Genomic DNA, 10,000 nt, shown 5'->3' on the forward strand with positions numbered 1-10,000 from the left:
TCACAGCATTACTCTACTTCAGTGGAAGGATGCACAGACGCGCTGTAACGGCCGATCGGAGACTTCTGCTTCTCTGCTGTATTTCACACTGCGCACCGCATTTACTCCCTGGCTGCAATGCACAGTAATAACAGCAATGCAAAAGAAAGCAAACTACCATGCAGTCTTCACTGCCTGCAAGCTAGAATATGAAAATACGTGCTTCCAAACCTGGAACACCCATCACCCTAATCTAACCGTTTGTCTATAATCCACGTCTTTGTCATGCTGCTCAAGCAACCATCGTGGAGTAATCTCGGCGTGGGTTATCCTGAGCCCGGCGAGGGTGGAGCACGCTGCTGCTGCTACTGCACGTGTGACACCAGTACACCACCCAGAGTGCTTACGTGCTGACCAGGGCTGACCCTGTCTGACCCCATCTGCATGTGCATCTGTTCAGTGCTAACTCACTAGGAGCAGATTTTAAAACTCACAGGGGATATGGTTTTGTTTTTTGTTTTTTTGTTTTTTTTTGCAGACATAGCTGACAAGAGGCGAGGGGTGAATGATAAAAGTGCGCAACAGTAACAGGCTGGAGAGTGTCCAGATGTGCCAGAAGGACACACAGCGGGGATTAACCAAATCTGGATTAGATTATAATAAATCCCTTAATTTCCTTTTAATTCAGACACTAATCATTAAAGGCTGTTTCCAGCCAGATGTTGCTGTTCACTTCTCTCCAGCTGCAACACTCACTCACACACACACACACACACACACACACACACACACACACACACACACACACTGGTTTGGCAGCTCGTCTATTCAAACTGGGCTTCATCTCACATTAAAACTGTACATCCGTCCTGGCGTCTGTACATCTTGCACATTAACGAGGTGAACTGATATTAGCTCCCTTTACCACTCCACCTGACACACTTCCTTGCTGGATGTGCTTGCGCCCCCCTGGGACTGCCAGCTGACAAAGCCTCCCGGCAAACGCTGGCAGGAGCCGAGACAAGCGCCTCATCCAAACCGTTAAATAATCGATGTGTTCCCATGGTCACGGCTACCGTGGCTACGGCGCTGGCTGTGCGGAGCAGAAAGGGCCCGCCCCCAGACCTACGGCGTCGCGGTGGAAGCGGAAACGTCCGGAGGACAGGCAGGCTGTGTCACAATCAGCTCTCCACTACAACATGTCTGCGCTAGAGTGGCTGAGAAAGGGACAGCTGGGGGACACAACCAAGCTCCAGCATTCACTGCCAGACAGCTTTCGGGTGGACCCACACCCGAAGGGTCAAAGCACCCATGACATTTTAAACAAGTTAAATTTTTTTTTTTCTAAATAAAGTAGCCCTGGTGGTTTGTGTACAGAGAAAGAGTTAATAGAGGTGTCATTTAAAATGCTAGCAAAACAAACATATTTTTAGCACCAAATAGCAAGAGCGATTACCAAAGTCCACACTAAGGATAAACATTGCTATGAGAATCAGGTGCTAGTCTTGTCTTTCAGCCCACAAATCAACACACATTCATAACAACTCACTGAAAACACAGCAGTAGTTATGTGACATACTGACACCATATTTGACATCACCAGATGTGCAGGGGTTGCATGTACGGAGAACAGAGGACTGAACGCAGCGTCGGACGATGACACTGTACACGGAGAGGAGGCAGGGGACAGAGCCGCTTGGTGCATTAGTAATTCAGACGGTTTATGAACAAAAGTCTAGGGCAGCACTACTGGGGACAGAAATGTGAGGAGCTTTAGGCTTAGTAAGGGAAGAGAGAGAGATGGAAAGAGGGAGAGAGAGGGGGAGAAAGAGAGAGGAGAGAGACAGAGAGAAATAAATAGTGCGAGTTGCCTCTCTCAGATGTTCCTTTCAGCCAGCCATCACTGGGTGCCCATATAAGTCACGCTGCAATCAAATCAATAGAGACCCAGTTACCGCACCTGACATTTCAGTCACGCTGAGAGAGACACCAGGAAGAAAAAGAGAGACCAAGGAACACAGTGGGGAAGTGAAGGGAATATCTGATGAGGGATCTTTTACTCCAAGGACTAGAAAAATCTGTTCATGCAAAAATCTGTTTCTGAATGAAAACGTGGGGTTTACAAGTACCTGTCTCAGGAGTACTGTCTGTGTTTCACTGGCCGAGAAGGACATTAAATCCTGAGACACTGTCCGAGAAGGACATTATATCCTGAGACACTGTCTGAGAAGGACATTATATCCTGAGACACTGTCCAAGAAGGACATTAAATCCTGAGACACTGTCCGAGAAGGACATTAAATCCTGAGACACTGTCTGAGAAGGACATTATATCCTGAGACACTGTCCAAGAAGGACATTAAATCCTGAGACACTGTCTGACAAGGACATTAAATCCTGAGACACTGTCCGAGAAGGACATTATATCCTGAGACACTGTCCGAGAAGGACATTAAATCCTGAGACACTGTCCGAGAAGGACATTAAATCCTGAGACACTGTCCGAGAAGGACATTAAATCCTGAGACACTGTCCGAGAAGCACATTAAATCCTGAGACACTGTCCGAGAAGGACATTAAATCCTGAGACACTGTCCGAGAAGGACATTAAATCCTGAGACACTGTCCGAGAAGGACATTAAATCCTGAGACACTGTCCGAGAAGGACATTATATCCTGAGACACTGTCCGAGAAGGACATTAAATCCTGAGACACTGTCCGAGAAGCACATTAAATCCTGAGACACTGTCCGAGAAGGACATTAAATCCTGAGACACTGTCCGAGAAGGACATTAAATCCTGAGACACTGTCTGAGAAGGACATTATATCCTGAGACACTGACCGAGAAGGACATTAAATCCTGAGACACTGTCCGAGAAGGACATTAAATCCTGAGACACTGTCCGAGAAGGACATTAAATCCTGAGACACTGTCTGAGAAGGACATTATATCCTGAGACACTGTCCAAGAAGGACATTAAATCCGGAGACACTGTCTGAGAAGGACATTATATCCTGAGACACTGTCTGAGAAGGACATTAAATCCTGAGACACTGTCTGAGAAGGACATTATATCCTGAGACACTGTCTGAGAAGGACATTATATCCTGAGACACTGTCTGAGAAGGACATTAAATGATCCGTGTTTGTCCCTCTAAAGTGTGCTATGGTTCATCCTTCTGTGTCGTCATGGTGAACAGTTACAACAGAGCCACCAAGAGGTTATCAGTCTGACCTTCAGCTCAGCACACAGCTGAATGAACCACCGACATTAATGACTACAGTCCCAGCCACAAACACTGTGCCTGAGTCTCGGTGTCTGAACGGGTGGGCTCTGAGACACGTGTAATGTACAGCGCACGCTACTGGATGAGAGCTAACAGGGAGCATGTCGGGACTATCTAAGTTCAAACATCCTAAACGCACTGCTGCGCTGATAACTGAAGCCCTGCTGTAACAGCAGGTCTGTATGCTTCTCCATCACTAAAGTATTATTATTATTATTATTATTATTATTATTAGTTGCATTATTAGGGTTAGGGTCAGTGAGAGGGATAGAGTCAGTGAGAGGGATAGAGTCAGTGCGAGGGCTAGAGTCAGTGAGAGGGATAGAGTCAGTGCGAGGGCTAGAGTCAGTGAGAGGGTTAGAGTCAGTGAGAGGGTTAGAGTCAGTGAGAGGGCTAGAGTCAGTGAGAGGGTTAGAGTCAGTGAGAGGGATAGAGTCAGTGCGAGGGCTAGAGTCAGTGAGAGGGATAGAGTCAGTGCGAGGGCTAGAGTCAGTGCGAGGGCTAGAGTCAGTGAGAGGGATATAGTCAGTGCGAGGGCTAGAGTCAGTGAGAGGGTTAGAGTCAGTGAGAGGGATAGAGTCAGTGAGAGGGATAGAGTCAGTGAGAGGGTTAGAGTCAGTGAGAGGGATAGAGTCAGTGAGAGGGTTAGAGTCAGTGCGAGGGCTAAAGTCAGTGAGAGGGTTAGAGTCAGTGAGAGGGATAGAGTCAGTGCGAGGGCTAGAGTCAGTGAGAGGGCTAGAGTCAGTGAGAGGGTTAAGGTCAGTGAGAGGGATAGAGTCAGTGAGAGGTCTAGAGTCAGTGCGAGGGCTAGAGTCAGTGAGAGGATTAGGGACAGTGAGAGGGATAGAGTCAGTGAGAGTGTTAAGGTCAGTGAGAGGGATAGAGTCAGTGAGAGGGCTAGAGTCAGTGCGAGGGCTAGAGTCAGTGAGAGGGTTAAGGTCAGTGAGAGGGATAGAGTCAGTGAGAGGGCTAGAGTCAGTGCGAGGGCTAGAGTCAGTGAGAGGGTTAAGGTCAGTGAGAGGGATAGAGTCAGTGAGAGGGATAGAGTCAGTGCGAGGGCTAGAGTCAGTGAGAGGGTTAGGGACAGTGAGAGGGTTAGAGTCAGTGAGAGGGTTAGGGACAGTGAGAGGGTTAGGGACAGTGAGAGGGTTAGAGTCAGTGAGAGGGTTAGAGTCAGTGAGAGGGTTAGGGACAGTGAGAGGGTTAGGGACAGTGAGAGGGTTAGAGTCAGTGAGAGGGTTAGGGACAGTGAGAGGGTTAGAGTCAGTGAGAGGGTTAGGGACAGTGAGAGGGCTAGAGTCAGTGAGAGGGTTAGGGACAGTGAGAGGGTTAGGGACAGTGAGAGGGTTAGAGTCAGTGAGAGGGTTAGGGACAGTGAGAGGGTTAGAGTCAGTGCGAGGGCTAGAGTCAGTGAGAGGGATAGAGTCAGTGAGAGGGATAGAGTCAGTGCGAGGGCTAGAGTCAGTGAGAGGGTTAGGGACAGTGAGAGGGTTAGAGTCAGTGAGAGGGTTAGGGACAGTGAGAGGGTTAGAGTCAGTGAGAGGGTTAGAGTCAGTGAGAGGGTTAGGGACAGTGAGAGGGTTAGGGACAGTGAGAGGGTTAGAGTCAGTGAGAGGGTTAGGGACAGTGAGAGGGTTAGAGTCAGTGAGAGGGTTAGAGTCAGTGAGAGGGTTAGGGTCAGTGAGAGGGATAGAGTCAGTGAGAGGGTTAGGGTGCTCAGTGTGATTAATTGTGAACTAGAGACAAAATTTACTGAATTAAGTAAATGCTAAATTGGCCGGATTAATATGTTTTAGAGAATGAAAACGGTACATATGGAAACTCCAGTGATGTAGGTGTTCGTGGGTGAACTACACGTCTGATTTTACATACATGTTAACATGACTTTAGCTTCTACTTGAACTACTGAAAAAACATATCAATGGCTATCATTTATCATATATATATATATATATATATATATATATATATATATATATATATATATATATATATATACACACACACACACATCATTTTATATATATATATATAATACATCATATATCATACATCATACGTCACATATCAAATGTCATACATCATATATGATATATCATATATCATACATCATACATCAAATTTCAACCAAGCCCAAGTAAGAAAGGCTTTGTGGTCACAACCTGCTGGTTTTCAGTTGGTTGCTACCTCTTGTTGCTAAGATAACTGCACTGTGCGCTTCACTGTGTTGATACTAGTGGTAGCTGCCAATAAGTGGGAACAGAAGATCTCACACACACTTTTTTCCTTACTGCTGTCATTTGGCAATGGTGAGAAATGCATGTTCAATATATGTGTTTTCATCTCAGAAGCAGGCAATTTCAGTTAAATTTCATCGTGTGCGAAAGTGAGCAGCCTGGCCTGTCCTCTTGACCTTCTTCAGCAAGCCCCATCCTCCCGTGCTGTCTTTTGCAGTCAAATCTTTCTTGCCAGTCAGAAGTCGACTGGGTTCAGGAGTCACGTTCTCCCTCCTTTCCGGCAGTTCCGGCCACCTGTGTGCGGTGCTCAGGGAGGCTGAGGGTGTAACACGAGAGCAGATATCAAAGCAGACGAATCATACAGGGTCTGCTGCTTGAACCATCAAGTGCAGATGACAGAGGCGTCTCTCACACGTAAGCCCAGAAGAGAGACCCCTCACCAAGTCATGGTCTTCTCTGGCCCTGTGCTCAGACACCCTCCCACCACAGATCCGTCCCTCTGCGGGCCCGCGCGCGGCTTGGCTGACAAATCCGTGTAGGTGTTGAGAGTGATGAAGAATTTCAGTAAGTAGGACAATGCAATAACAACAGCGCAGGAAGCAAAGCTATTATTTTTCTCTCCATAATTATGAATATATTCATGTGCACGCGTATCCATATGCTGACATATTTACTGCCAAAAGGCCATGAAAAAAGCGACTTTATTTTAAATGTTTGTATCACTTCAGGCAATGCCCTGAACCAAACAATCTGCCTCCCACATAGGGGCCAGATCTGCCGTCTCTCTTGCACACCTTTGGACAGAGGGAGCGTCAGAGCACGAGCGCACGGTACATCTCTCCACTGAGAGCGCGCACATATCACAAACACTGATCTGAGAACACGAGCGCACGGTACATCTCTCCACTGAGAGCGCGCACATATCACAAACACTGATCTGAGAACACGAGCGCACGGTACATCTCTCCACTGAGAGCGCGCACATATCACAAACACTGATCTGAGAACACGAGCGCACGGTACATCTCTCCACTGAGAGCGCGCACATATCACAAACACTGATCTGAGAACACGAGCGCACGGTACATCTCTCCACTGAGAGCGCGCACATATCACAAACACTGATCTGAGAACACGAGCACACGGTACATCTCTCCACTGAGAGCGCGCACATATCACAAACACTGATCTGAGAGCACGAGCGCACGGTACATCTCTCCACTGAGAGCGCGCACATATCACAAACACTGATCTGAGAACACGAGCGCACGGTACATCTCTCCACTGAGAGCGCGCACATATCACAAACACTGATCTGAGAACACGAGCGCACGGTACATCTCTCCACTGAGAGCGCGCACATATCACAAACACTGATCTGAGAACACGAGCGCACGGTACATCTCTCCACTGAGAGCGCGCACATATCACAAACACTGATCTGAGAACACACAGATCAGTCTTTTTCACACAACCATCATTTGAAAGGCAGGACTGTGACACAGTGTACCAAGGTAATGAAAATGATTTATCTAAACGCTAAATTCTTTCCAGCTAGGTGTCATGTAGCGAGTCACATAATACCACACTGAATTTTTAAAGAACTACATATCTAAAATCAGTCATTTGTTTTAATACGAACTGATAGACCAGTTAAGACAGTGAACACATACCTGTATTTATTTATTGTAGTCATTTTAAACAAATCTTTTATGCACTTGCTTTTATAGATTTATTTTATTTCTACGGTGCACAATTATGTACAATATTCCACTTTATAATTAAATGGTTAAAATGTATTTATTAAGGTTAATAATTTCATAAACAACTTAGAAATGTAAACTTAGAAAAGAGCAAACAGTCATTTCTGATTGGTGCGGTTAAATGGTAGTAACCTAAGAAATATCTGCTAAAGCTAACAACAAAAACGCCGACAGATGGAGAAGACAGAAAAAAGCAGGAAAGCGTGAGGTTTTACAGTACGGATGAATGTGCTCTCTTAATTCTGTCTCCCTTTTTATTTCTGTGTTTATATCTGATTATTAATGATTTTAAGGTCTTTAGGACGTATTTAATACCCATTAGAAACCATTAATAAACCCCTACAAGGGCCATTGTAACCACATATAATCAAAATATTTATGACCATCAAAAGTCCATAATTTTTTTTTACTTAAAAAAGGTTTTCTAATCCTCATTATACATTGTGTTCATAGCAAGACTCCTCTATTGTGTGTTATGTCGAGAAGTATTAGCCAGTTCTAAACTACGCATGTATATGCAGCTCTGTAAACACATGCTCATTTGACTTTAATTCTGTCCACTCTCCAAGTAAATAAGTCTGGCACAACCAGGACTATTCTGTGAACTAGCAAGATTTCAGGATTCAAGGTGAGTTAGTAAAAACCTGCCCAGAATTCTGTGACCAGCCCTGCTTCTCACCCGTTTGAAGTATTACGGCATGATTTTTAATTTAATAACTCACATTGCCCACGGTAATTACATAAATGACTGTTACTGATTATTCCATATCCTCTAAGGACGTCTTAACGAGGGAAGACTTGGCAGATGTTTGTATCTGAGAAGTAATCACCTTGAAGTGAGATGAAAATGAGAAATGCAAAGGAATTCCTTAAACAGATTATAGCTGCATAGGACAATTTTCACCGTGTATTGTAAGGCACCCAGCACCCTAAAACTGCAAGTCCGTTTGTCTCAGCTGCAGTTTCGCTATGCCTAGAACTAGAACTCCTTAACGTGCTGTACAGTTTGAGGTTTAACACAGGGAGATGATGGCAAAACTAGACAAAAGCATCACTCGCTCGTGATCTGCGCAGCCTCAGCACAGACGGCCCCAGCTCTAGCCCTGCAGTGAGTCCAGCATATGTACGTGGAGGATTACATAACAGGAATATTAATGCGCTATATTAATCCAGAGGACCCGTACTGGGCTCTGTAAACTGGCTGATCGGGCTCTGCAGTTAAATTCATACATGACTTCCTGAATATCACTCTGCTACTGAAGCCTAACCTAAGATATGTTACTCAAGCTACCAGCAGAATGACTGAACGCAAACATGTCAATACCCTCTGATGTACTGGAGGGTTTGTCGTATGCATCTTACTTTATCCTGCTATACAAGCAGATGAACATTTATGGCATCCTGTTTGCTTTCAAAACCCCTTTTTTCTCGCCATGTCTCCACAGTGTGCTCGCCCCCATTAGACAGAGCAAGGCTAATATAGAGCTCAGTGCAGAACGCTCCATGGCAACACCAGCGGTGTGTGTCTTCTCCTACCCAGTGCCAGAGTGCATGAAACAGAAATGTGTGACTGTGTGTGTATGTTTCTGTTATGAGCTGAGGTTTTTCTAATATTCAACATGTCCATTTCATGACACCAACACAGAGCTCAAACATTGACTGGACTCAGAAGACACTCACAGTGCTTTGTGAATGGTTCGACAACATCCAATAAAAACCCCCAAAAAACAAAAAAAACCCAAGCTTCATGAGTTGTTTTACTAAGGCCTGAGCCTCGCACTGTAACAAAGGCTTAATGACTACTCTTCTCCCTCTGCAGAGTCACAAACTCACGATGACTAATGTCAAATAATAAACTGCTATTTTCTCTCCAGATGCAGGACGGCACACAACATATCCCCTGCATTCTCTATCTGCGTCTCAGCTCTTCGCTGTCATGAGTTTCCATTGTTCTCAGTGAGAATAAGTGCCTTGTCTTTCAATAAAAGACATATTGCAGTTCTAATCCAGAACTGAACTGATTCACGTTAACATTAGTACATTTGACATGCTATAACCCAACAGTAAATGCACATTAAAGAAAAGTAAAACTTCAAGCTTATGAAAGAGAACAAAAGAAAAAAATGCATTGTTGTTAAGAAAACAACACAGAGACCAGAAAAAGCAAACTGACTGAAGGTCTTAGCTGCTCAGATGTTGTCTGAATAGTTACAAAATAATTAAATACACCATGTGGGTAAGCAAATTTCATCCCTTCTCAAAATAGAGACTACCACTTAACTACAGAGGATCAAATACCAACTCAAAACTGCGGCTGCCTGTGGACCATGTAAGTGAGAAGCTTTGATAAGACAGCATGGAAATTCAGCATGTAATCTTCTGGGCTCAGTCCTCTCACAACTGCTTCCAGGGGCTAAGGCTCTGAGATGAGAGATATTCTGATAGATTCGTATCTCTCGAGAGATACGGGGTTACATGCTGAGCAGGAATGAGCTGTGCACAAACTCCAAATGTACATTAGTTTATCAGTCCCAAGGGAACTGCACGAGATGAAAAGGAAAGCAGTTACTATCTAGTCATTGTAGTGGAGTGTAGAGACAAAAGCTCGTCTGAGTGCGGTCACATCTCACGCCACCAAACTCTACCTGTGCTTATACTCCCCAGTCTTCTCATCACAGGACATCACCACTCACACCTGCTTCACGTCTTTGTGAGAGCACTGAGCACTATA

General features: G+C 45.0%; 2 protein-coding genes across 5 annotated transcripts in view; one reads left to right on the plus strand and one right to left on the minus strand.

The window, feature by feature from the left end:
• dlg3 (discs, large homolog 3 (Drosophila)) overlaps positions 1-10,000 on the minus strand; it is a 54,483-nt gene that overhangs the window by 31,556 nt on the left and 12,927 nt on the right. The window lies entirely within an intron of this gene.
• LOC145651682 (uncharacterized) lies at positions 1,032-5,198 on the plus strand. The gene is made up of 2 exons (XM_081698850.1): positions 1,032-1,278; positions 3,939-5,198. Exons 1-2 carry the CDS (start codon positions 1,032-1,034, stop codon positions 5,039-5,041), a joined length of 1,350 nt encoding a protein of 449 aa, XP_081554976.1. The 3' UTR covers positions 5,042-5,198.

Source organism: Electrophorus electricus, chromosome 16, assembly GCF_041902795.1.
Source record: "Electrophorus electricus isolate QZ-2024a chromosome 16, ASM4190279v1, whole genome shotgun sequence".
NCBI classification, from domain to species: Eukaryota; Metazoa; Chordata; class Actinopteri; order Gymnotiformes; family Gymnotidae; genus Electrophorus; species Electrophorus electricus.